The 27,998-nt window shown below is 44.3% G+C and overlaps 1 protein-coding gene across 2 annotated transcripts in view; it reads left to right on the top strand.

The window, feature by feature from the left end:
• The window catches only part of LOC144093640 (uncharacterized), a 40,881-nt gene that overhangs the window by 3,505 nt on the left and 9,378 nt on the right, over positions 1–27,998 (top strand). The window contains exons 2-7 of one of the 2 annotated variants that reach the window (XM_077627223.1): positions 953–1,027; positions 5,087–5,159; positions 20,864–20,931; positions 22,689–22,775; positions 24,348–24,491; positions 27,750–27,886. In XM_077627223.1, the coding sequence (XP_077483349.1) occupies positions 953–1,027; positions 5,087–5,159; positions 20,864–20,931; positions 22,689–22,775; positions 24,348–24,491; positions 27,750–27,886 (584 nt within the window). Of the gene's footprint in view, positions 1–952; positions 1,028–4,940; positions 5,160–20,863; positions 20,932–22,688; positions 22,776–24,347; positions 24,492–27,749; positions 27,887–27,998 lie in introns of both variants that reach the window. The other variant, XM_077627224.1, reaches the window with a different exon arrangement.

Here is a 27,998-nt window from a genome sequence, read left to right as displayed (position 1 = left end):
AGCCCTGCCGTGTCATCCAGTGCTAGAGGTAATGTTTTTAATGCCACCACACAAATGGACCACGTCGTGGCGCAGAACCCTACATCCCACCATCCCACGGATACTGATCACGGCACAATGGTACTCGGCATCAGTGCGAGTCCTGTTTTTGGGACAGCCATCAACGATAAATATAGTAGGCCTTATTCGAACTTCATGCCAGTTATTTGAGAAGTTTAGAACATATTCGATTCGAGTGGCTGTTCGGGCGAGTTGGTTTGCCATGACGGAACATATAGCGCTAAGACACCAGGACGAACAAAGAAAGAGACAACACGAGCGCTCGCGTTGTCTTTTTGTTCGTCCTGGTGTCTTAGCGCTATACGTTCCGTCATATTCGATTCATTTCGAGTAATTTTGAACATACCCTATTTTATTTGTTCGAATAGGAGGATAGGCGATGCACTATTAGAAGTTTTCAAATATTCGCACACCCCTTGTTTTGTGGAGGGGAGTGAGTATCGCAGTGTACTGTAGATGGTATTGGTCTACTTACATTCTCATCTCAAAGAAACAAAATTTCACTGTGCATCAAATGTCCATGAACCACACTGTCACAGTAATCACTGAAAGCCCTTGCCCACCTATCGCATAGGGACAGCTTATCTGAAGTTGTCCCAACAGCTGTGCGAGCTGTATCTTCAGGGCTGCCATCAAAGCCTAGCAGTGCATGCCTACCTGTCTCGGCTGATATAACTGCATGCTTTGCCTATTGGTTGATAGCTTGTTGAGCAAGGAGTTAAGCATTCTTAAAAGTGGCCTGTATGCATTTGCCAGTTGAAGGCATAAAATGGTCCCATGCAGTTTGGCAGCTAACCTGCAAGTGGTACATGACCTTGAAATTAAACCTATGTTGGATGCGAGCATATTTACAGAAATAGAGGTACTCACTGGTACTGCCTTGTCCTTCCAGGGCAAAGGGGTTGATGTCTACGATGACAACCTCATCGAGCTCGAACAGTCTTCGCTCGCTGAGCCAATTACACAGGTAAAAATTACTTCTCTATGCTTAATTTGCGCATGTTGATGGAGCTGTGATTCAGCATGCCCCACAGTGTTGCACTGTTTCCCAAAAGTGGTGAGGCTTGTTAGTAAGAGAAAGTTACCGAGATAAGGTGTCCAGTACTAAGACATGAAATGTGTAGCTTTGCTCAGGTGCCATCACTCATTGGAGCCACACATAGAGCACAGAGCTTGTGCCAAGCAGCATGTTTAACGATATCATTGTATCATAATTACGACCCTTTCTTTTGCAAGCTTACGGTAAATGCAGATCGCTCATGTTTATGCATTTACCTTTGGTTTTACAATATCTGAGCATTGTTATCTGTGGTGAGTTTAAGGAAACCTAGCCTTCTTGATTTAGAATGGAAGCACTTACGTCAGAAAAGGTTTAAAAATGCTAGACAGAGGCAGATTTGGGATCGGTGTGTCTACCATGATTCTGCACCATCTTTTTGCCTTTTTTTTGCCATATTTTCCTCAAGATAGGCAACAAATCTATGTACTGATTAAACTGCGAGGTTTCAGTTTTGGCCTGAGATATTGTAAAACAAAAGAGCACCTACGGTATGAGGCACGTTTTGCTTCATGCTTTCTAAAATCTTGTGTGACACTTGTCATGATGACTGTTTGGGTTTAAGGTATGCAGCTTAGGCTACCAATTTGACTTACTCTGAACAATAAAATTAAGTAGTTACAAGCCATTTAGTAGGCTGTGTAACACACTCATCACAGGGTTTGTTTTTGTACAGGTAAATAGCATAGCAGTCCTCTTGTACAGAGTCTGTCACACTTGTCTAGAGTCGAGCGGTGCCTCCCGGTGGAAATAAAGCGAAATTCTGAAATAGGTATTGACTTTCACTGATAATATTTGTGTTGGAGAGCAGCCTAATAGACATGTGAACCGCGCAGGCACCAGTGCCTTATCCCCTGCAAAGCAGCTGCGATAAGATTTAATTTGCTCCACAGCACACCACTCAAGGCGCTCTAGACAAGTGTGATCGACTCTGTGCATTCTTTTCTATTTGGTATTATGAAGTGTTATGCATCTGAATATTGAAGTTACTTTGAAGTATGTAATGTGAATTGATATGTTGACTTAAAGGGAACTACTGACTACGCAGCTTTTTTTCCCATTAGGGCTAACTTGCAACTTTTAATATGTAGTACATTTTTCGTGTGCTCAACCATTATAGGTGAATTTTAATGCTTGCTGGCAGAGGTGGTCTCAATATGTCATTTGTGTTCCATTGTGTTTAGCTGCAGTTTAGTCCTGGCTCTTTAAGCATTTCTCTCAGCAGCTTAATTTCTTCGGTGATGGGGGGAAGGATGCCACAGATAAAAGGAAAACAGATGCACTTGTACTGGACAATGTAGTCTAAGAACCACAGGTTTAGGTTTTCTATCTGCCTGCAGGATGTCTGTTTATCATGGAAGCCTGTTTTTCATGGTCGTTATTTTTTTAGCGGACAGGCAAAGTCTTTGCTGTTATTTTTATCCCTTTAGTTGAGGTGTATGAAAGTTTCTAGCAGTGATACCTTTTGAAAAACAAGTTTGCCTTTTACTAACAGCAGGGCAGCTTAGATATGAACTTGCTAGAAACGCCACAAAAACTTTCTGTAGTAGCACTGCATTTGATGTAGCATTAGCTAATTATGGTTTATTTATTGTCCGCGAACTGTCTGTTGAAAGATGCAACAGGTAGCTTAAAGGGCCACAGAATGGGGTGTTTGAGCTTGGTTTTAAAATGCTTGCACTGTGTAGAGTACAGGCCACCTAGCGTCCATGCCGCGTACAAGACCTCAAAAGCGAGCCTGAAATTTATAATATATATTTAAAAATTCCAGCTTTCGCACCTTGCGGCGGCGCGCGGTGCCGGGCTTTCGCGCGAAACTTGGCATACAACGTCACGTCGTGCAAGTTACGTCAGTAGCCGGGGGTTATTATTGGTTCACAGCGCTTAATTCTTTCAGAAGTCACGTGCTACCACGGCCGCGGCCACTCCGCGCGTGCCGTAGCCGGCGGAGGTAGGGAAGGGACTGAGTGGGTGGGGGGCCGGCGGCAGTTTTGACTTGCGAGAGGAGAGGGAAAGGCGTGAGGACACGCAAGTTCAAATTTTGTGTGCATATAACTCAGCTTCCACAAAATTCATTAAAAAAATTCTTGCTGGAGGATAATTCTGAAGCGACGTCCTTTGACATCCCAGCCATATCGCCACTTTATTGAAAGTCCCTTTCTGAGGCCCTTTAACATGCTGAAGGCAGCACACACTAAACATGACATTATCTTACATCTCAAGTTTTGCTTGTGAGAGCATAAACTTGCCCCAGTGAGCTTTGAGGTTGCATCTCTTTTTTTTTTTCTTTGTCATATATATATGTGTACAGGCAGGGACAAAAGTCTGTACTCCCGGTCAACTTTGTGGCTCTGCAGCGAGGGCTAGGCAGGAAAGGGAAGGAGGCAGCCTTTGCCCTTGTGTCACAGGGAGTGGATTTTTCATTGTTTGTGCTTAGCTAGGGCTGATGTGGCCCACTCTGCACGCCATGGGGACAGAGGCCTTTCTCTTTCTCTTGCCTAGCCTTGGCCGCAGAGCCACAGAAAGTTGACAGGGAGTGTAGGACGTGTGAGCCACAAACCAAGACAGTAGCTCTGTTATTAGCCGCCTGATCAACGCCACACTTGTGGAGGTGAAAGTCACTCTCATTCTTTATTCTGTGTAGAGAAATGATTTAATCGCTGGCAGACATGGTATCTGTTTGCTGAAATTGCCTTCCGAGTGTCTTAGATACTTTTGTCCTTGGTAGTACATATTTGTGCATGCTCTAGTGGTGGAACTGGCTCCCTTTTCTTGCTCTCCCATGGGCAGCGTTGCCAGGCCTGGCTGCTCTCTAGGACTACGTGGCCCTTACTATTATTTTAAGAATGATTTAGCACAATTTATTCAAGAAAGTCTGGAAGAACCATATCCATTGGAAAACGACAGAAAACTCACTCACTCTATCAGGGATTTATACCTATGGTAGTCGTCTTTTCATGCGTCATCAAGCAGCAATACGCAGTGTATGTTGTGTCAAAAAAAGTACACCGTGGGCTGGCAAATGATAAGTTTGTCGTGTGTTCTACGAGTGCTCCAGGTAGGTTTATGCTGCTCTTTTATCATGCTGTACCCATGCCTTCAAGTCCAAGACAGTACTCTTTGAAGTTGCATGATGGCTAGATCCCAGCTCAGAATTGGCTCACACATTGTTAGCTGTAGTTGGCATTGCCTGATAGCACTTGCAAACTCATTCATGCCTTCTTTTTTTCCCCCGTGACGATCTGCTCCCTTCTTTCTACCATTCTACCATTCCTTATTTGATTGCATCCTCCACAAAAATGCAGAAGCAGTGCTTTGTGCCTAGCAAAACATCTTTTCAAGCCCTCATAACCATACAGAAGTAAGTTTACCAGATTGGCTTCATTGCTATAACACTTCACCATGTCCTCACATTTTGAGCATGGAGTGCTTAGGGATGCTGTTCTACATGTATCAGACGTCTTGTTTGCTCCTGGTGTTGACAAACACTGGCATCAATGTAGCTTGAACTAGGTGTGTGATGTATTCAACCTCTGAGCAGCATAGGAACTAGCTTCAGCAAGTATACCAATAGCAAACTAGTGTGATTGTTTTTTTGTATAGCACAGGCAGGGTATAGTGCTTTGCTACCTGCTGCAAAGCTCTTTATGCTTATGTCTGCCCTTGGCTTTATTATTATTTTTTTTTGGCAAGGAATTTGTGCCTGTGGCCTGGCAGGCAGCTGTGCCCGTGGGAGCAGTTATGGGAGGGGGCCCGTCCTTTTTGGAAGTGAGCGCAAGCGTGTATGTGTGTTGTGTGTACCCCTTGCCGTTGCCCAACCAAGCACGCTAGTGGCAGGTATGAGGTAGAGGGCTGCTGCCGTCTCTGCTGGTGGTGGCCGCTGCCTGGGCGTGCTGGGGGCGCTTGTCCGTGTTGGTTCTACTTGGCTCCTCCCTCCTTTATCCCCTCCTGCGGGGTTGCACCTCCTAGGACAATCTCGGCTACCAGCTGCTGCTGCGACATGGCTGGAAGACCGGACAGGGCCTGGGCAAGAACGAGCAAGGTTGGACATGGCACACTCCTCTCCCTCCTTCCCTATGCCCTCTCTCCCTTCTCATTTTTTACATTGTGCATTGCTTTGATTTGCACGCGGTTCTTGAACTGGGTTCAGGAGTGCAGCACTTCTAGAGAAAATGTACAGGAGCGGAGACTCTGCTTTCCGGCATGGTGCCATAGTTCACAGGTGGCTCAGTGCCACTTGTGAATCAGGAGGGACTAGGACTCGCTGCATATATAATGTCCTGTGGTTTGGGCAGTCATAGTGAAGCTTGCATTCCATGCCACTTATGCCATGTGTCTCTGTTGGTGACTCAAAATGCAATCAGGTCTGCTGGTACTTGCGCCATTGTTGTGTTCCCACTCCTGTGTGTTCCGTTGCTGCACTTCACTGTGCCTTTCACTGGTGCGGCAGGCAGTGCTGTACGTTGCAGGCCAGCACATGCGTCGCGCAGACTGGGTTTACAACAGTGCCTAAAACTGCGGGGCAGATTATGCTGAGCTTGTATGGGCAGTGCTGAACTGGTTCTGGCTAAAAACAGAGAAGGCATTGAACTGCCTTGAACCAGTTCAATTAGTTCAACTGGTGCACATGAACATGAACAAAGTGGGTATTAAGCCTGAAGCTTTAATGCCATTAGAGATTCACCATCTCAGATTTAAATTTGATTAGCATTAAAAATATAGCATCTTAGTTCTTGTGCCTTCTAGCCTTTATTCATCCTGGTGCCATTAAACCTTCAAATTTATCTTCGTTGACATTTGGAAACTGCGGAGCATTTAGGGTGAGCATTGTTTTAAGAACTCGGCATAGATTATTTTGTTCACGACAAAGTGCAAGATTGCTGGCAGTTTTGGTTTGCTTTAGAACCATATTGTGTGTGCCATATGGTTAGCACATATTGCTTCCTTTTCAAACTTTTGGAGTTAAGCGGGAGTTTATAGTTACAATTATTGAGGACTGTAAAGATGTACAATTTTTCATTTAATTTTAGCACTTTTCTATAAAATGATGTGCATTTGAAGGGGTTGGGAATGTTAACTGGCCATAGCAAAGTGAGAATCTATTTCTCTCTGCAAATACAGGCTCGGACTCATCCAAACAGAGCATTTCATTTAATAAAACTTTATTATATCCATGCTACATGTGAAATCTCAGTGCCTGTGAAGCCTGCGGCCACCACATTCTTGACGGCCCTGCAAACATGTCGCTGCCACTCTGTATATATTATTGATGCAGTGCTATGCATGTCTCCAAGTGCAGCAGTTCTGGTAAGAATGCATGCAGCGTATTTTGAAGAAAACACTGCTTTCATTGAAAGTGGTAGAGTTGTACATGTACAGATGATTGTACAGATGAAATTCATGTACAGATGAAATTTGAAGGTGGCCACTTCTTTGCTGCCTAAAGACAACCAAAAAATTTTTCTGGTAAGGCGATCCGACATTCTCCCAAGAAGTGGAGGGGGTCCTAGGATACAAGAACAAAGAAGCAAACTAATCTCGTGCATTTCGTTTGGTTGTCATGCAAATATACAAGCTGTGGTAGAGCACTTTATCAGAGCTGGTTTGACCTAAAGTGATCACCTTCGTATTGATTTTGATTGTACTTCAGAGCTCATCAGCTACAGACCATGATGGTGGGACATTAATTAGGCTATGCTGTGCAGTTCATTTTGGATGTGCTCGTCTCTTGCTGGAGAAACTGCTACAAACAAGTGCGCCTTCCTCTTTGTCCCTTCGGACACACGCTGCTTTTCATCATTGCAAAGTCGCTTCCTACAGCCCTTGAAACCTAAGTGTTCATTCTCATACCTCAACTAAGTCAATCACAGTTGTATTTAGTGGTCATTGAAGCTTGTCTTGTGGTATTGGTTGACCCCACTACATTCTCTTGTCATTGATCAAATGGGTCTTGAGGTTCCCGGTGTAACAGGGGCATTAACTTTCTGTTCTAGCTAGCTCATCTGCAAATACTTAAAACCAAGGCGCTCATGTCATTCTCATGTCATCCATGTAATTCAATTTGCTGAAGCATAAAAAAATGGCTGGTTAACTAAATGCCGGTGGTACAAGCTTGTGTGAAATCTGCAGTGCTCTTTTGTACAGCTTCAGAATCTTTTGGGTAATGTGAATTTTGCGCTGTTTATTTATTATTGTGCTTTCCTGCAGTAAATGAGTTGGTCTAATTAAAATGGAATGGTGAAAAATGTAGTGAAGGACAGACTTGGCAGCATTTCAGAACTAAAAAGCAACATACTAATCGTTTTTAGATACCACAGTGATGCAGGTTCTTGCAGCAGCATCATTGGGAGAATTTTGCTGTTTTTGTACAGTGTTAAATTCATATTCATCATGATGAGCCAGCTGAATTTTTTTGTGTGCTTCCAGAAGGGATTCCATATGGTCAGACTTCCTATTTCTTTTACTCCATGTGGTCTATGCTTTTATACACGTCGTACTCAAGCCCAAAAAGACTGTAGACGTTGCAAAGCTCTTGAATAGCATTCGGAAACCATGTCTAGTGGATGTCAGTGCCTACGTGATGATTTTTTTGCCGCTTTGTGAAAACAAATATTTTCTCTTCACGTCTGCAGAAGTTGTCAGTTTTCATGGTCGATGTTCCTATGTTTGTGCACAAATTTCTGCCCAAGATGCTGAACAGTCTTTCAGGCCTTATAATGCAAAGATAGCTATCATGCTCAACCACTTTCTTGATTTTGTTGACAAGCATTTCAAACCTTTCGGTGGGCGTAATATACTTGGTCAGAGCAATTAACATTTGTTCAGTTGTCATCCACATTGAAACGTTCCTTTTGGGCATTTTGCATATTTTTCTAGTTCATTTATTGTCTCTATGCATGTCTTTGAACTCATGTACTTTGGAAGAATGCCTGCAGGTTACAATTAACATGTTTTTGCTCTTAATTAGGATATAGCCACGTCCGAGAAGACATTTACGTTGCATGGATAAGTATCTTTTAGCCATTTCCTCTGCAACCTAAGCCATGGATACAGCCGAATATGTGTGAATCAGCAAATAAATTCTTTTGAAGTCCATAGTTAGCTAAAAGGTTTTCCTTGTATTGGCTGAATGAAATGGCACGTTCAGTCAAACCCACTTATAACAATACCAGTTATAAAAATATATCGGATATAACAATAGTCAGTCGCGGCACCGTCAGCTTTACCATGTGTTCTGTGGTAAAATAAACCGCTTATAGCATTGTTGTCGTAGCACATTATCGGTTATAACTATTAAATCTGTTCATTGAGTGTCAACCATAAAAGAAACAAAAATATGGAAACACTACAACCGCACCAGCAAACCACGCTGACAACACAAAAGCGTGCGTATGTGGAGCTGACCGACGGACCGCGCCTGCGCAGCGACGGCGCGAGACGGCGCGAAAGCGAAAGAACCCGCGACCACACACTTGAAGACACCGCCACCGGGCGCGCCGAGGATGTTCGCTTGTTGCGGCGACGCAGGTGGGAGAAACGATGGGTGCGCTCCCCTTTGCAAAAGGCCCATGCAGAGAAGAAATTGGATAGCATGGATGCATGGTAGGAAACCTTGGTGGAGCAGTCCATTATTAACGTTTCTGAGGGGCGCGTTGCTCGCAGAAAGAAAACGTGCCGGCGCGTTTTTCTTTGTTTTTTCATTCTGAACTACAGCTGGCACCGGCAGTGTGTGTGTTGTCCCATCTTCCACTGCTCTTGCTAACTTGGCCACTATCTCCGCTTCGCAGATTTCACGTGTCCCAAGGGCAGGCGTCACCGCGTCAGGCGAACTGCTGCGTTGCCGCGTTGGCATCGCGTGCCATGTGTACTCCCAATCAGTCGGTGCGGTGCACACGCGTTGCTAGCGTGGTTTTTCTCTTGTCAGCTGTCACCGAACCCTTGGTTCGGCACGCTCCTTGGATTTCCTGCAAGAATTTCTTCCGGAAAGTGGGCTTTGATGCCAGTGACTCGGATGCGCGCGAAGCTTCCGCCGGTGCCGTGATGACGGTGCTTTGGTCATCGGCGAACGGTGATGAATTCGGTGTGTCGAGTCGAAGAATTCTTGCATACTGACGATGCACATGACAAATTAAGACCTCACCGATGAGGCGATCATGGCAGCTGTCACCGGTGCGGACAGCAATGAACAGGAACCTTTGCAAGCTGTAATATAATAGTAAAAGCTAGTAAGTCGGCCTACATTAATTCGGAAATCCGTATAATTCGAACTGCTAGCACAGTCCTGGCCAACGCCCATGTAAGTCTGTGGCATCGAACACATCGCTAATTCGGACATTACGGGTCTCACACTGGTTAATTTGAATGGGCTCCCGAACGCAGGCTGTGTCCAGGTATGACTGGCACAGCAAGCGATCGACTAAATAGCCCTGTTCAAGCCTGAATTCTATGCTGCAGAATCATCCGTGCACCTGAGACGTGTGTACAATGCCAGGCATGACGACAAACGCACGGCCCCGTCTTGAAATCAGTCAGACCATGTAGCTTCGGGCAAACCCGTAGCAGCTAGCTAGCCGAGCCTTGCTGCGTGCCATTTCGGGTGCCGATTATTGCATTCATCTGCGTGGTTCTCTCTCCATTTCTTCCAGTGCGCCGAAACTGTGCACTCGTCACGTGCCGTTCGCGGTTCGTAGAGTGAACCCTCTTCACACGCAGCGCTGCGGCTTGTGAGGATGTAACGCGGGGGAGCTCCAGCGCTTGCGCAACATCGCACCGTGAACAATATTGTCGGGGAGGCTTTTGAGCAGTTCTGCTCTGATGCTCCCGACAGTATGCATGCAATAAAGCATTTATAAAAAGTAAAAAAAAAATCATCGCGCCGTTTTTATTTCAAAAGCAAGCAAACATTGTCCAGTCTTTCACCAAACAAATATACCGTGATGCAATTGGTTCTTGTCGGTTTTTCAGGACCATTCGATGATTTGAATATTTTTCCTGTCTCCTGAAGTTTGAATGAACGAGCTTTTACAGGCATTAGAACAATCAAACCCCTCCAAGTCATTGCTGTAAATAAATGCTGTAGAGTTTGTCATCTTTTCTTTTTTAGGCACGACTCGGTTATAATAATGGCATTTCCATGGCACTTCAATATTGTTATAAGTGGGTTTGGCTGTATATCTGCTGTGTTGTGAACAAATGTGATCTTAGATTAAAGTTGTACGCTTTGAAGTTGTTCTCAGCAAGCCACAAGGTTCCTTAAGTTATACAATAGCAGCAACAGAGAAAATATGTGGTAATCTCGAATGCACAAGCAGTGAAGATAAGGTATGCTGACATTGCGGCCCTTATTCTAAGCTCATTTTAACTTGGTGAGTGTTGATTGGAAGCTGTTGTGTGTTGAATTAACATGAGCCGAGCCTTCAGTTTCGGGATTGACTTGGGGGTGTGTGGTTGTACCGCGGTGGCATCGCAGTAGTGTGGTGCATGCGCCTAGAGCTGGCAGCTGGCTGGTGCCGACTTGAGCTGACTTGAGCCCCTGACACTGCGCGCCGCGTGTGGGGCTGCCTGCTACCTGCTGGATGTCATCTTGGTGGCTGCTTTCTTGGTGCGAGCCGGCATGAGTGTTCATCACAAGTTCCATCCGAACAGGTCAGTTGTGTGTTCGACGCTACTGTGCCTGGTGTGAGGATGCCATTATTGAACTTTGCGGCTTCAGTACTGTATGCAAGGCCGAAAGGCTGGCTGGCTGGTTTCGTGAATAGTGAACACAATTACCAGCTCTAACGGATTGAACAAAGAACAAAAGCACAATGTTACATTTGTGCTATCTATTTCTTTCTTTCATATCCTGTAATGCTGGTGTGTAATTAATGCAGCAGCTTTCAGTGGCATTGTATGAGCTAGCATACTTTTTGTTGTGAACAACTGAATGTTCTTACGGCACCCTATACTGTGCGAAGTAAACTTTTAGTTGATTGACATGTTACTATGGTCGGATGCTACTTAAAAAGTGCAGTGAAGCTTCACTTTCATGACTGCCACACACAGTCCCTTTTCCACAAGCACAAGGAATTAGTCTTGTTAAATTTTTTCGTTTTTGCCTAAACAAAAAGCCAATCACTAGATAGTTATAAGTGACCACTTGTGTAACATTAAACCTTGTGTAACATTATGAAACATTAAAATGTTGATTTAGTTTACTCTTGTTTTTGCTTAGCACAGTAATTAGAAGTAGTGTTAATTGTTTAAGATAAAATGAAGACTAGTTGTTTTTGCTTTGTTCTGTGATGTGTGCTCCAAAAAAATTACTCAGTTCGTTTCTGTGTTCGCTTTTTGTGTGCATTTGTCAGCATTTGTCAGCATTTATGCAGTGCTGGTGCTTCCAACCTCAAGTAAGGCTTTCATGTTCTCTTATATGTAGGTCTCATTGCTATGCTTGAATTAGATTTTTATGTGAGCAGTGTACGTTTACTATTCCATTACCTGGGAATTTTTCTCTCTTGACACAAATAGTTTGCCTGGAACATTGTATTCTTGTGCATTTAGTTGTGTGCATCTTGCATGTTCCTTGTCAGAAATCTACATTTGTGGTGGTTCAGTATTATGGTCACTAATGTTGCTTTGTGGGTAGTAGCACAACTCCTGTATGTGTGCTTGTCCGCTCCCATATCCTGGCATTGTGTTAATCTCATGTGCCATGTTTTCAGCGCTCCACAAGGTTCCCCAAGGAAGATGCAAGGTGTGACCTGGTGACATGCTGTGCGTTGGCCACTGGGGGACCTGCTTAGCATCTGGCTGCAATTTTCAAGGTTTGCAAGGCTGGCCATTTTTATTGTCAATATTGCATTGCGTCTCAAAATTTTGGGCGCGTGCAGTTGGTGCTGTTGGTGGCGTTTCGCATCTGTTAATGTGACCTGATTAATGAAGGTTAAGTCCATCCTTTGATGGACAGCTGGTGTTAGTCACCCAAGATATGGTGCACCAGGTGTCACTCTTGCATATGAGACAACAGCTTAAGATTTGTTGCCCTTGGTGAATTAAAAGTACAGGGCAGCCAAATAAATGTTATCAGTGTTGGAAATTGAGTTAGCATCTCAAACAGCTTGTTGTGTCAAGATGACTGCTTGTACAAATTAATATCTCCTGTGGATTACAAATTTCGAAGCCTTCAGAAAGTGAAAGGGGTTGTCTGGAAATGTCAGAATACTTACGAAAATGCTTTGGTAGTCATGGGATGTGATGATGAATTTGGCAAGCAAGCAGAGTTCGCTGAGCATTGCATTTAATGGAAGCTGGTGACTTTCTGCTTGTGATATAGTTAACTCTCTTGGCCTCAGCAACTGTGTGCCGCCTTCACCTATCTGATGTTTGTTTCATTTTTGGAACATGTATGTTATGTTAGCATTTGTGCCATATACAGACAAATTCATGATGCAAGTAGATCAGGACAGTAGAAAGTGGTTGAGTTTCCAAGTTTGGTCGGGGTAAAATGAATTGTAAATGTGAAACATGGCATTATGCCAGGGACCCAGATAAGTGTGCTGTATTTTCTAGGCTGGGGCCTGCAGGTGGTATTCAGTCTGTGCAGCTAGATTTTGACCGGAAATAGGCTTTCCTTAGTTTGGGCCTGTTGTATAGTGTGAGAACAGACACTCTAGTCTTCAGGTCTTCCTTCTTCTCATGATGCTGGGATTGCTGTTTCAGAAGCATTACTGATGTGCTGCTGCTTAAAAATGGTCAGTTGTGTGTCATTACTGCGCAAGTTATTGGTGAGGCTATTCTATACTGGGGTCAGGCACTGAAAGCTTGCAAAGCTTACCCGCTTAGTAACAGCCGTTAGTGCCACTCAGAAACGTTGGTAATGCTTTGAAAATTATTGCGGCTTAGATATCACTCCATGATCAGCCGTGGCAAGAAATTATTCAGGATATTTACAGGGTAAAAAAAATCTCTCTGACCATTGCACAAATGGGCTTTGTATTGTGATAAGTGACTTTTGGGCATGAAGTCGTATACAGTCAATTCTGGATTTATAGAACAGTCGGAATCTGCTTGAAAGTCCCATGCTCGTATATATCGAACTCGAGTTCACCAGAACACTCAACATACTATCAGATGACCCGATCCCCTGTAAGTGGCGGTTATCTTAAAGGGGTACGAAGCACCACTTGAGCCTGGCAAGTTATCCTAAACAGGTGGATTGTGCTACTTTGAACATCTCAGCCACGTCACAGCCCTACGCAGTGTGGAGCATTCGCTGCTACCTCTTTATGTATTCGGGACGAAAGACTCGTCACAGATGAGTTCCGCGAGCTCTGACTACTGTTCAAGTTTGTGCGGCGGAAGACATTCAAGAATAGTACGAATTCGAAACCACGCGGGCGCAATATGCCGACTCGCGCAGAATTCCAGCATCGCAAGTTAAGAGGCTCCCTTCAAGCTTGAATTTCGTTTTGTTTGATCAAGTTTTCGATCTCTCCTGCTGTTTGAATTAATGAGGTTCCACATTGCATATTATATGGCGGCTTGGTTATTGGCGGCGAGTGCGAACGAGGCCCGAAAAATTGAGCAGTCAGTTGTGGTGCGTCCAAAATTTCAGGCGCTCTCATACATTGCCTGTATGGGCCATGTAGCGGTGCCGTGAAAAAGTCCGAATAATCAAGCATGTGCGAACAATCAGGCGTCCAAATTTTTGGTCGTCGACTGTAAAGGGATAAGCATGCTTGTACTAATCCATGCTACTGCTCAACATAGTAGTAAGAACCAGGTCGCCATGGGCAACAATGATATCCACAGTCTTGGTAAGTTGGGTAATGATACCAAAGGTGCTAGCTGAGGGAAAACGAGCCAAGAGCGCAAGTTGTGAGAAATAGCAAATGCTAAATATTGTGCATCTAATTTCTCTACTCCTACAACTCCATTCATAAGGCACGTGCTGCTACCATGGTATTTCATAATAAACACAAGAAGGGTTCAGGCACCCTTCAAATAAAGATTGCTAACATAAAACTCGTTTTAGTTAAAACAGCGGCCACCTCAAGAAATCTTGAGAAAGCACTGTTTGATAATAAACAGTGGACAATTTGTCGCCTTAGGACTTAAGATCTTTGTTATCAAGCAGAATTAAGCAAACTACTATCAGGACTGCATACAGTCTGAGTATATACTTTCAAAATCTTTTTTTTTTTTTTTGCATTGCAGACAATCGATGGGTGCTGACTATAGAATTGATTCCAGATATACCGGACTCTAAGAGGATCACAAAATAGTGTGAAATGTTGATAATTCCATACATAAAAAATGGCAGTAGATAAGCTTATCTGAAACCCAGAAGCAAGTGTGCTCTGCACCGCGTTAGTTGCATGCTTCTTGCAGCGATGGGCCACCTGTCGGCATACTGGCAGCACGCCGCTCGTTGGGCATCACTAGACGTAGCCTGCTTCACATCGAACCAGCAGTGAACAGTGCTTTGGAACTAGGCTTCCCTTATCATAAGAGGTCTAATCCCGTTATCAGCACACTAAAGATATAATAATCTCTCAGTAAAATAAAGGTAAACTTGGTTCTTGCAGTGCCTTTGGCTCTGAAGCAAGCAAAGCACACCAAACGGGCCACCGCCAGGCTTCGGTCAGTTAGGCAGGCTTCACTGCAGCACAATAAGCTGTGCACCGAATGCTACCTTTTGTGCATGAAGCTGGAGCAGTGTGGAAAATGAGTACAAGAGGCAGAAGACTACCATTAAGCACACCTAATGTTCACTGCCACACGGTTTTACAGTGCTAGTGCTGCCAGCAGGTGCCCAAGGCCATGCAGCCCACCCGGCTCCACACATTAAATGTGATCGCAAGAGCACCATTAATCGATGAGTTCCTGGCTGTTCCGGTCAATTTTGGCTTCATGTGTGAATGTTGCTGTGGCAACCACAATTCATTTTAGGCGCCAAGTGGACCCTTGTTCATGTGTTGAGTTTTCTGGGAACTTCAAGGCAGATTGTCTATGGTAAAATTAACTTGAAGCACTACCTTGTAGGTCATTTTATTGGTTTAGCTTTTGGTTTGCAATTTCAATAGGTTTATTGTTGCTTATAAACCTACTGCGAATATATTAGTTCCCCCCCCCCCCCCTCCCCCCCCCCCGGCTTCCAGCCCTTGCTGACTACAAAAAAGCAAGATTACTCCAAATATAAGTATGTGTGTACCCCCACCCATCCCACGTTCTGAGGAAAGGCATCGTGGCATCTGAGGAACATAGGGCGAAAAACAATCTCTTGAGAGTTAGCCATTATGGTGGCTTCCCCGCATTGTGTAGGTGCAAGAGGGTGAAGCATCCAAAAAAAAAAAATGACGTTACAGCTATTTTCGACATTGCCGCCCAGGGAAAAGGTGTGTTGCAAAGTTAATTCCGCGTTTAACACACTGCAAATGCGGCTCTGATTTTGCAAGCATTAGATGAGGAGCTGTTCAGACCTTGTGCCAGTGAATTGGCTCCCCATCATGCCTTCCATACTTGCAATACCTTCATGCAGCCAATGGTCAGCTGAATAACAGCAAATCGAACTGCCAGCTGCCCTGTAGATTGATTCTGGCACAACGTGCTCCAAAAGTTACAGGAAGTTTGCTCTCACGATGTGTACTGCTTGTCAGGGAAAGTGACTGTAGGCGTGAATGAGCCAGGTAAATGGTACACAATTTGAATTTTTGTAGCAAAACTGATTTGCACACGAATTAATTTATCTTTTTTTAACATATGAAGCTCTATGCATCCTGCCAGGAACGGGCACCATGAAGCATGTTCTACCCATTGCTTGGCTGAAAATACCTTGCACCGCGTAAATGCTGTATTTACTTACGCCGTAGTTACACAATTGTAAGTCTTCTCGAATGTAAGTCGACCCCTCCCCCCCCCCCTTAAAAAAAGACTTCGAGGTTGTTTAAGCTTGGCCTTCAATTGTTGAATGTGATAGCATTATATAGCGGCCGCCGTTTATCGCCAGCAGCTATCGGCTGACGTGCGCGGCAGTGCCCGTGGGCACATTCCAAAACGAAAATGTATTAGTCACTGGATTACTCGTCCACACTTGTGCCATCGTCCTCACTAGCGCTGCCGTCATGATCGCTGCTGCGGTCCCACAGCACTTCAATCTAATGTCGTCATCCAGTGAAACGTGGCCGGCAGTAGTCAACTGCGTCAGAGCCAAAGAGAAACCAGAGAAACTACGCGTGAATGGCGTTGGCTCTTCTGTCGGCTACTGACACTCCCCGGCGCCGCTGCCGTTCCGAGTGGGGGCGTTGCCTCGATTGGAATAGCGGCACTTCCATCAACTATCAACGCTCCCTTGAGCGCCGAGCGCGCATTTGAAAGTGAAAAGAAAACGTGTTGGACACTTGAGTTTCCCGTAGACCGCGATTGCGTTATCGGGGCTGCTGCCGCTTATCAGCAGCCGCAGTCGGCAGCTGCGTGTGGGGAGTGTGGGATGCCAGTTTGCTGCTTATCGATAGCCGCCATCGGCCGCCGCCCACGGGGGAGAGGATGCCAGTTCTGCACATTGACATAGCAGCTGCTCAAGGCCAGCACCAAGAGCGATGCGACGGAGCCACGCAGCAAAAATGCAACCACGCTGTAGCATGCCCGATATCTCGTTTGTCCTCGCCTTTACTTGTAGTGCCATGTTTTCGTTTCGATTGTAAGTCGACCCCCGCTTTGAATGTTCAAATTTTGAAAAATAGGTCGACTTATAATCGTGTAAATACGCTAATTGTGCACCTTTTTTCTTTACTTTAATGCTTCGAAAAGGAGGTATGCAAACTTCGCTGTGATTTTGCGAACATGTCCTAAAAACTCTACAAAGGTCATAACATGTATATACAGTCGCCGACCGATTTTTCAGACTCGAAGGAACCCGAAATATGGTTTGAATAATCGAAAAAGTCCAAAAAAATTCGTGAAGTACAAAATAAACATTTTGTTCAGATGAAATCGGCTTTAAAAAGTTACTGATTTTACCTTGTGGCAAATTTCTCTTGCTGGTGACGGTATGCGTCTGTATTTGCACTTTTACTGTACAAGCTAGACAGCGAGGTCATGGCGTTTAGTTGAATACTTTCCACGCTTCTTTGACGGACCCAGCGGCACCGGCGGGGCCATGTTGCCCACAACCCGAGTGTGCACCACACCGCTCGTCAAGCACACGCAAAGACAAGGCACTTTTCGTTCAAAGCTGTGGAACCGCCGGACGCAATCACAAAACGGCGAACGGATGTAACTTCGTGAAGACGGAGCGCCACTCGGTCGACGCGGTCAGGGAAATCAGTGATGAAACAGCGAATGACGAACGTATGAGACCTGCCGCAGTGGCTCAGTGGTTAAGGAGCTCTGCTACTGATCCGGAGATCCCGGGTTCGAACGCGACGGCGGTGGCCTGGTTCTGATGGAGGCGAAACGCAAAGGCGCCCGTGTGCTGTGCGATGCACTCCCCAGGTGGTCGAAATTATTCCGGAGCCCTCCACTATGGCACCTCTTTTTCTTCCTTACTTCTTTCACTCCCTCCTTTATCCCTTCCTTTAATGCGCGGTGTCAGATGTCCGCCGAGATTTGAGACAGTTACTGTGCCATTTCCTTCCCCCAACAACCAATTTTCAACATATGAGACAAGCGATAACTGTCCGCGACGTTAGCGACAAAAGCAAGTTGACGGCGATGATGATCCGACTGCCACCTCAAAGTGTCAGGAATCGCAGGGACCTCTACTGGCAAAAATGAGGTACCAAAAGTATGTCAAGCCAATCCAACTGCAGAGTAAATCCACCTCAATCCAAGATGGTGCCTTTTGCGCCGACGAAAAGCCAATAAGATGGCCGATTTTGGCCCGCAGGCGACTGAAATTAGTCCGAAAAATCGAACTTTCGGACTTCAAAGTCCGAAACGTTTGTCGCGAATATGTATGCGCTTCTAGGGGGTGATCGATGATGCCTCATCGAAATCCGAATTGTTGGAGTCCAAATTACCTGTCGGCTACTGTATACTGTATATCGCCGCCCATGCGTCGACTTCCGAACTCTCACCCCTTGCTGGTAAAAAAAAAAGTTGACTCCAAATATAAGGCGTATACCTCCTTCCGCCCTGCTACATGTTGTCTAGTTCCCCATGGGATGGCATGACGGCGCGTGCGCAGCTCAAAGCAATAAGCGTGCAAGGATACAGTTGCAAAGCCAGTAGTCAGAGACAAAAGGCGATAAAAGAGCGCCCTCCTGTGCTGCCCAGCTGATAGTGGTGGCAAACTGAACAGCAAACTGTTTGGTAGTTTCTGATTCCGGCGCATGCTGGAGGTTACTTGACGTTTGCTTTTGCAACTCTTTGTCCGGGAAAGCAACTGCCAGCGCGAGCGAGCTGTGTAAGCAGAACGCACTCGTCCCCTCACTACTTACACCTTTCGCAGCCACACGTGGCGACACAGTTGTGCCAATGTTCCCAAGCCCGCCTTGCTAGCACCTGTGTGCATGCTGGTGGTCTGGTGCAGAAGGGAGTGTAAAATATGCGAGTGAAAGTTTTTTTTTTATAAACCCGGGCAATAAATTAGGGGTGCGCAGAATAGGCGGTTAAGTACGGTAGTTCAAATTGCATAAAGGTCGACACCCTCCCCCCTCCCATTTTCAAATGGCTGCTTTTTATAAGCGTCGACTTATATATGGTATATGTTAAGGCCTTGCCTTATCATGCATGGAATTCATTGGTTTACTGCATGCAATTTTATAGCACATTCATTAATACCAAGGAATTCTTGAGATTATTCAGTGTACTATTTTGTACCCACTCAAACAAGGCATGATGTGTGAGGAAAATTGGTTGAATTTAATGGAGCTTGGAGGAGAAAACTAAATGCTGTTGAGCTGCTGGTGACAGCATCAAGTAGGTACAGTAAAACCTCATTTATACTTTTTTTAGTGCAAAAAAAAAATTTCTATTATCTGGGACAACGTATGATCCAAACTGCCGAAATTTCTGAAATAGAACTGTTTATTAAGGAAGTTCATAAGCATTTATGGATATACCACTTCAAAAAAATGTCTATTAGAATTTCTGGCGCAAGGTCTGATCAGTTCGTTTTCTAGTGCTCGCAGAACTAGGGCCGTATTTGTGCTGTTTTAAATGTGGAATGAACTTTGCAACTCACCCGGTCCCTCGACGGCTATGTCTAAAATAGCAGAATTTTTTTTTGTATGCTTTGCCCCCTTGCACCTAAACAATGCGGAGAAGCCACTGTGACGACTGACTCTCAAGCATTCTTGTTTTTTGTGCCATGTTCCCTAGACCCGGCCTGCTCGTATGCAAGTGCGCCATAGTAGTTCTCACTTGGGCTCCACAAAGAAGCTATTGCGTTTTTCCTATTTGTGTCGCGTCCCCACAGGAATAGCCCACTTGTAGTTGAGTGCACTATTTTTTGTGTGTGTGTGTGTGTGTGTGTGCGCGTGCGTGCGTGCGTGCGTGCGCGCGCGCGCTTGCTTTTCCTCCTTGTACCAAAGTACTGCAATGAAACCACTACGGCAGGTGGCTGCTGCTGCATTTCAGCTCATGTTGCATTGCCCCCACATTCAGCCCACTTGTATGTTTGCACATGTGCGGTTGGTCGCTAAACGTATTACGTATAAAACTCGAATTTGTGGAGTTTTTGAATTTAGCGATGAAAATAGTGTAACTCTAGAAAACATTTTTAATGCCCGCGGTTTTGAGCGTATGAATCGGGAGTGCATCAACGTGATTTTACTTTATTTGCAAATTGCCATCATTAGTTTCTTTGCGCAACTAACTTGTATGCACTGTGAACATGGTATGGAAGCTATTTTGTGGGCATTACATACAAAGGGATAATGTCTGCTGCTTTATCTGTTCTTGATTTCTAATGTTTCATTTTTCTTTCGTTTAAACAGGGTGGATGCAGCGACATCTGCAGACACCATTGGGGCCTTCACCTGCAGCATGAAAGATATACGAAAACTTCAAGCAAAGCTTTTCGACTGTGGCACGACAAGTGATATCAGCTTGTCTTGAATAAAGTGTGATGCAAGAGTGGTTTTGTTTACCGCCTCTTTATTTATTAAGGCAGCTCCTTGTTTAGCTGGGCTGTCAGCATACCTGTTTAACTACTGGTACATTTCTCAGATCACTGCATTTTATATCTCTGTAACGTTAGGCGCAACATGGAAACAGGAAAATTCTGGTTCTGTATGTAACTGTGGTACTCGGCATTCTGCTGTGGCTGCACCAAATTTCCTGCACGGTATTTACTTGCATGTTGTACTCGGGTGCATTCTCAGAAGTTTGTGTGCAACAGCCATGCAGGTTTGTGGCTGGTTAGTAAGGTGCGGGTGTAACCATTTTCTGAAGCCGGCTCACAGGTGGTAACACAGCAAGTAGTGAGGTATGAATTTTTATTTCCAGGTTATTCAAGTTGCAGCGCAGCGAAGCCTCATCACTGGCGTTATCAATAAGTATAGTGAGCTGCTGCTCTGGCTTAAAAAAAACTGGTGTGCAGTTCACTTGCAATTGATTGCATTGTGTAAGAAATGGGTTAACCAAAGGATGCTAGTGCTGTATTGAAACAAAGTTCTAAACGTTTTGCCCACCTTTTTCTATATTTATTGGACCTTATTGTGTCTAATGCTGACAGTATTTTTGTGTTTGGGGTCTGCGCACCAACAACATGTTCTGCTGTACAGTGCAACAGAGGCACATTTCTATTTTTTTCCTTTTCAGGACGCACTGATCCCTTGCCAATCATCCTCAAAGAAGACATCATGGGATTTGGGAGAATGGAGATGGAAGTATGAAACCACTAGGCAGTCCTAGTTCTTTTGTTCGTTTATTATTTGGAAGCCTGCAAGCACTGTATTGCATCATAGAAAATCTGCCAACAATGTTGTGTACTGTCTCGATAAATCTGCAGACTTTGGGAATGAAGCTTCATACGAAAGGCAGCCACCCCAGGTTTAATCTTATTGCTTAAGAGCTTGTTTTTGTCTGGAGGTGAAAAACGACATCAGCCTACCTCGTCTTTTGGTTAGTTAATCGTGTGGTAGCACTTTTGCAGGAAACCAAGTTCTCTGAAATTGAACCAGACCTACCTCGTCTTTTGGTTAGTTAATCGTGTGGTAGCACTTTTGCAGGAAACAAAGTTCTCTGAAATTGAACCAGATAATGTTTCTTAACCCTTTAAGGTGCAGTGTGCAGAAAATTGCACCTTTTTCTTGGAATTTTCTTCATCTAGCATTGATTTCTTTGTTTCAGGTGAATTTAGCGTCCTTTTTATCGCTGAAAAGGAGCTTTTTATGCAAACTAGTGAATGCATTAAATATTTATTTGAACAGTGAGCTTGATAACACGTCCTCTGTCATTTTTATGAGGACAGATATTGCAACTAGTAATATTTGCTTTTTCTGAATTTATAGTTCTGTGCCTGTTTGAAACAGAAAATGCTTCCAAGATCCCGCTCATGTGTGACAGTCCCTGGCATTTTGATGTTGCAGTTCCAGCCATTTTGACAATTGGTGCAAAATTTTGTATCGCCTGTAAGAGAGTTAATTGTTCCTCTTTTGCATTTGAAAACTAACAAATGGGCTCTCTCGAGCTCTGGATATATTATATAAGGCTAAAAATATCTGCTGTTGCTGAACTATCAAGCAGCACCTGCAAGGATTAAAGCTGCAGTTGTGTCGTTTTAAAAGATGCAGTGCTGAAATGTGAAGCTTGTAGTCTAAGCAAGAGTCTTGCTGGAGCACCCATTGTTTATTTTCTCATGTTATAAACGAGGAGTTCTCAAACTTGATGGCATCAAGGACCGCACCAGCTTGTAAAAAGTGCTAAAAAATTTCTAAAAAAATCTTCTGCATTTCTGCTTCTCCCATCCTTGCCAGATATGCAAAGAAGAGCTTAGAGGTTTGCATGTCTTCAAAATGTCCATGGTCAGTCGGTGGTGACTTTGTAGCAATGAAACTGCATTGTACACTGTCACAGCATTGTGAGTTTCTGCTATAAAGTGGGTGAAGAAAAGGTAGACGAGAGCCGTGGCTGAATATGGATGCTTGGGGAGCCAAAAATGGCAGCCTTGCGAATTTGAAGGTTCTGTGGAACATTATTTGAAAAGCCTTACACTACACCAGCACAAGCATGGTCATGTTTATTGACTGAATATGCGTTCTTGGGTGAGATGCAGCTAATTGCTCCCCCCCCCAAAAAAATCATAGTTCGGTTACGAGTGTGTAACGCGAATGTTGAAGCGTTAGCTGCGGTGTTAGAGCAAAAAATTTCTCACTGATGTGTTCTATTTTTGTTCTCGCGAAGTAAGGCAGTTCGAGGTGAATCCAGACTTCCATGACTGTAGTGATAATTTGAAGGGAACTTCTTTCGAAAGATTGTTTACAGCAGTGACGGTTAGCCTGTATGTCTGTCTGTACACTCTGGTTAGAGCATACGAACTGGAATTTCCATGTGAAAACTTTAACGCGGCCCAGCTTTGCAGGCTGCATCTCTGCAAGCTGTCTGCAGCCATTCCCAGCATCTTTTGTTGTACTTGTCTCTCTAGATGGACTATGCCGAGGAGACAACAGAGAAGAGGAGAACATTGGAAATTGAGAAGGAGGAGACTGAAGAACTTAAACAGAAGTACAAGGTAATGGATCTGGATTAAAAAGCAGCAAACGGGCATGAATGGAATGCTTTGATTGGGTTGTATATGGAAATAAACACTGTATATTCAAATGTGTTATGAAAGGTTTGCATTGATATTATGGAATCAGCTGTGTGCAAAGAGTTGCCTGTAGAATATGCAAGTGCACTTTTAATCAGGCCTGTTTATTATCTGTGATGCTTAATGCTGATATTAATATTGTCGAAACTTTTTGGTTTGCATGATAGTAGAGCTGCAAGAGATACCACGCATTATTCTGAAGCGCAACTCATCGTGTGTAATACAGAGGCTTAAATTACGATAGGTCTTAATGGATTTTGATGTAATGACAGGCATCTATTCACGGGGCCTAAAAGCACTCTGGTTGACCATTTCCTACGTTGTTTTTGATTTTTGCCCCTAAACCCTTGTGTCGTCTGTTGCATGAAGTTGGCGCTGAAATTAAAATGCATTGGCACCCTGTATGCTTGCACAGGTGGAAATAGCACTCAAGAGCGCATTGTCATAGAAAAAAAAAAAAACCTTGACCTATTGATATATGATTGGCTGAGTGTCATGGTTATTGCATATGCTACACTAAATGTACACGAAGTGTGTGCTACTCTGCTTGGTACCTCTGTACCGTTACCAAATCCTTAGCTTTTCAGATGGAAACCTCACAATGTTCGTACCTGGGGCTATGCACCAGGCAGCCATCATCTCGACTTAGCTGTTGTTTCCATCATCTTGTCTTAGCAGGTCGGTGATGGCCAGTATGTGTTAGTCATCATTTGATCTGCAAAAGTAATGTGAGAGCAACAGCAGCAGTCAAGAGTCAGTAAAGATCATTGAAGAGATCATAAAGCTTCCAGCCATTACTGATCTGTTTTTTTATATGTGCATAGGTGAAATTTTTAGATTTAACCACTGAGAAACATAGAAAGGAGCTCCGCCTCCGCTGATAAGAGAGGATCGCTTTTGCTACATGAGAGAAAGCTTGGGTGAGGGGCATCTGATAGGTGCTCGGATTTGGCTTTGGTGCTGGTAGAAAGCTCCCACTGTACCGCTGCTTTGGCGGGAGCGTTTTGCAACGCCATGACATGTGTCGTGGTTGTCACCGCTTTGTGCTGCTGCACTGGTGCATCACCGGTTGCCACCGCATTTCGTTTCACGGCATGTTGATAGGTGGTGTGTCGATGTGGCTATTTGTGCAAGGAGGATAGTGAAAGGGGAAAGCGTTTTCAAAGCCACATTGGAGAGCAAAGGGCAGTTGAGGGAGGGAGTGAAGCGAAACCCCGAGTGCCCGACGATCCTGACAGTTACATTGCAGCATGCCAGAATTGGCTCTCTTGTATTACTCCATGGATGCAACTAATTCCTATCTGCTCCCCCCCCCCCCCCCCCTTTTTTTTCCTGCATGGCTGTCACATTGCATTAGTGACTTTTTGATTTGGAATGATCTCCAGTTGTCTTCCACAGTGATTATTTGGTTCAAACTGTTGACTCGTGTCAGTGTTGATGTGGGAAGTGTCACTTTGTGATGAACTTGATCACAATTATTTTCTCTTTCTCCAGGCTGTTCAAGAGAAAGAAAAGGTAGTTCAAGAAGCCCTAGCAAGCTTAAAGGCCAATTTCTATTGCGACCTGTGTGACAAGCAGTACACAAAGCACCAGGAATTTGACAACCACATCAACTCCTACGACCATGCTCACAAACAGGTAATCACAGCTTTAATGCAGCTATGCCTTCTTTACTTGTTGCCATTAGGTGGGTTTCCAGTACAAGGAAGGGCTTATATTAACAGATGAAAATGGAAAAAGAAATAGAGAAAGACTGAGAGTGCAATTACTACTATGTAGTGCGAATTGTAGTGACAGCTGTTGATAGATGTGCTTGAAGCACCGTATTTACTCCAGTGTAAGTCAACTTTTTTGCTTGGTTTTGTTTTTCCAATATCACTCCAAACTTGGAGGCTGACCAATACACAAATCGCAGCCAAGGCAAGATGCAAACCCAGCTACAAATTGTGAAAAGCGACAAACTATGACGTCAACGATGCTACTGCGGAAAGTCTTGTGTTCTGGCCTCATTCGAGCCTTTACGAACAGTTGCAGCAGCTGGCGCTGTTGCTGCACGAAGGTTTCACACACCCCTTCTTTTCAATACAGCCATTTAAGAAATTCTCAGATATGATACGAAGATAAGGATGGAGCCCCACTGCGCCATCACCGTTTCGACTGTGTGATTTGGAGGCATTGGTGTAAAAACGAAACTTCTCTCATTCGCCAGGTCATGCTGCGAGTCCTCCCTCCACAATGTGGGCCACCATTCTGGGCACCATTTAAGAGGGCAGGGGAGTCTTAGACTGAAAATGTTTACCAATGAAGTTGCAATTACAAACTCTTCGAGGAGCATGTATTTTTGTGTGCTGGTTCCAAATATGCCATTTAATTTCATATAAAACAAGTCCTTGTGGACTTATGTAATATGTTATGTAAGGTTTATTTTGTGAGCCTTTAAGAAAATTTGCTCTAGGGAACTTGCCGAAATGCATGCCACTGTTTTTTTTTTCTTGATTTCAAGGAATGCAATAAGAATAATAGCTGGGTCCCGAGTCATGTGGGAATAAAAGGCAATGAGAGAGCAGATGTGTGTGCTGGTAAAGCTCGTGGCAAGGAAATAATGAAAGTAAATATGCCGTTTAATGATTGCATGAAATTAGTAGCAAGGAAACTAAGAAAAAAATGGCAGTCGGCTTGGAACAATGAGGTCAAAAATAAACTACACTTGGTAAAACCAGTTTTAGGTGAATTTAAGTTGTGTGTGCACCAAGAACGTTTCAAGGAAGTGATCTTATGCCGTCTCCGAATAGGCCACACACACCTTACGCACAACTTTCTACTAATAAAACAAGACAAACCTGTTTGCCAACAATGTGGAGATGAACTCACAGTTAACCATATTTTATTCTCTTGTGTGGAACTAGAAGAAATAAGAAAAACGTATTTTACTGAATTTTATAATAAATGCATTCCTTTTCATCCCGCACTGCTTTTAGGAGATGATGCAATTGTTAATATATCGTGTTTTTAGCTTTCTTAACGAAACGGGATTTCTCAAGAGACTCTAAATTTTTACCCACTGGTTTGTTTGAATTTTAGTACACCTCAGCCAATTTCTCAGGCCTGAGTAGAAAGCTGAGGCTTTTATTCTGATTGGTTGGGAGCCTTGATGTCCTTCCGCAGCCAAGTATGGCTACTGAGGTTACCCGGCCCTCTTTAAAGCATTTACTTGTAGCCATTTATAAAATTTGTGTATGTGTTCACTGGGTAATATTAATGTTTGAGGGCCACTAGAGCAAGGATTATTCTTGCATTTCTATAATATTCAACAAAAGACTTTTCCTATACCTTGTTCTTGGCGCATGATGGCCTCAGTTGCCTATGTGCCATAAAACACAACACAACACGCAATAAGAATAATAAGAGTTTAACCGTGCTAATTCAATATCATTGGGACTGCAAAAAATACCACATTAACAGTTTTTTTTTTCTTAAGTTAACCAACGCGGCGAAAAAATTGGACCAAGGCAAAAAATTCCTTTTTGGAATGATGGAATGAGCTGCCTTTATTGGACGCACTTTGTGAATACCATATACTGCCGTGTGAGAGTCTACCCCCTAACATGTATCACTTGTTATCCTGAAAAGAGATGACTGCAAATTTAAGTCGACGCATATGCCCCCTTCCACTCTCCCGTGCACCTCCCCCTGCTTTGTCCTTTGCCATCGCACTTTGTTATGCAGTTTCCCGTGGGGTGGCATCACGCTGTACACACAACTGAAGCAACTACTGCGTAGCAATGCTATCACAAGGATAGCAGTCTGAAGCCTGTGGTGATCCAAAGTAAATAAACGGTGCTCCTTCCTACCTTCCACACACTTGTGCGTCCCCACGGACTAGCTGCAAACTGAATTGCTAACTGTCCTGTAGTTTTGGATTCTGGTGCGATGCAGGTCTCTGAGATTTTGCAAGTTTGCTCTTGCACTGCCTGCTGCTTGTCAGAGGAAGCGCCCGCCAGTGTGTGACAAGCTGGGTAAATGGGGCGCAATTGGAATTCGCTTTAGTGGAGCTGATTTGCATTCGAATTAATGACTTTTTTCCCTGGAGCACCATGTTTCCTGTGTTGAAAGAGCACTGGCACAGGGCGCGTACTATCCGCCGCTCGACCAAGACTACCTTAGACTCTGCAAATGGGTTGGCTCCGAGTCGTTTTTCTGAAGAAAGGTCTATCTAAACACAATGGCACTTAAAGTAATCAGATATGCCAGTAACTTAACCCCCTGATCATGGCACACCTCGCAAAGAAACTACACAGGCCAGCATTGCTCACAGGCAACACGTTGCAGGCACGGAGAAAAAATGATCGCGTCGCGGGACAAGCACAGGCGCACTGTTCAGCTGTCCGCAAGTTGTAGCATAAACTGGTTTTCGTGCTCTGAGTACTGGGGCTGTGGTGATAAGCATATCAAGCATCGGCATCGCTCTGTGGCATCACCAATCGGGATTGAGCATTCCCGTATAACACCCCAGATCTTCAAATTAACTGGGTTGGTGCAAGCTGCTGCTTTGAATTATCCGGTCAGATTTGTGTTAGAAATCACACGGCCGCAGGAATGCTTCGAATTATCCGGGATTTCGATTGAACCAAGTTCAAATTATCGAGGTTTTACTGTGCTGTCATCCTGCCTAGTGTAGAGGTCGAGTAACCTAAATTGAAGTTGCCACACCAGAAATGGACGAAAAAGTTACTTTTCTCGTTTTTGACATGGCAGCTTTAAGACCCCGTAACTCAAGTTCTATGCTAGGCAGGATGGTAATTTTACCCTTATTGCATTCCGTGACACCAAGAAAAAAAGACACTTTTTACACAGCTAACATAATCTGTTGCTGATAATCTACACCTCCTTTTGCAGAGACTTAAAGAACTAAAGCAGCGGGAGTTTGGCCGCAATGTGCTGTCCAAAGTGAAGCGCGAGGACCGCGGCCGGGAGAAGGAACAGCGGCGCCTCCAGCACCTGGCCGAACTCAGGGCCCACGTGGCAGTGATGAGGTGAGTAAAACCCTTGCTTGGGCTAATTGGTTCATGCTTGAAGATGTAATGAAAACGGCACAACGAACGAGGACAAAACAACAACACACAGGTCAGGACCAGCGCTGGTCCA

This window comes from Amblyomma americanum, chromosome 6 (genome assembly GCF_052857255.1).
Source record: "Amblyomma americanum isolate KBUSLIRL-KWMA chromosome 6, ASM5285725v1, whole genome shotgun sequence".
Lineage (NCBI taxonomy): Eukaryota > Metazoa > Arthropoda > Arachnida > Ixodida > Ixodidae > Amblyomma > Amblyomma americanum.
This window is presented reverse-complemented; position numbering and strand designations above follow the sequence as displayed.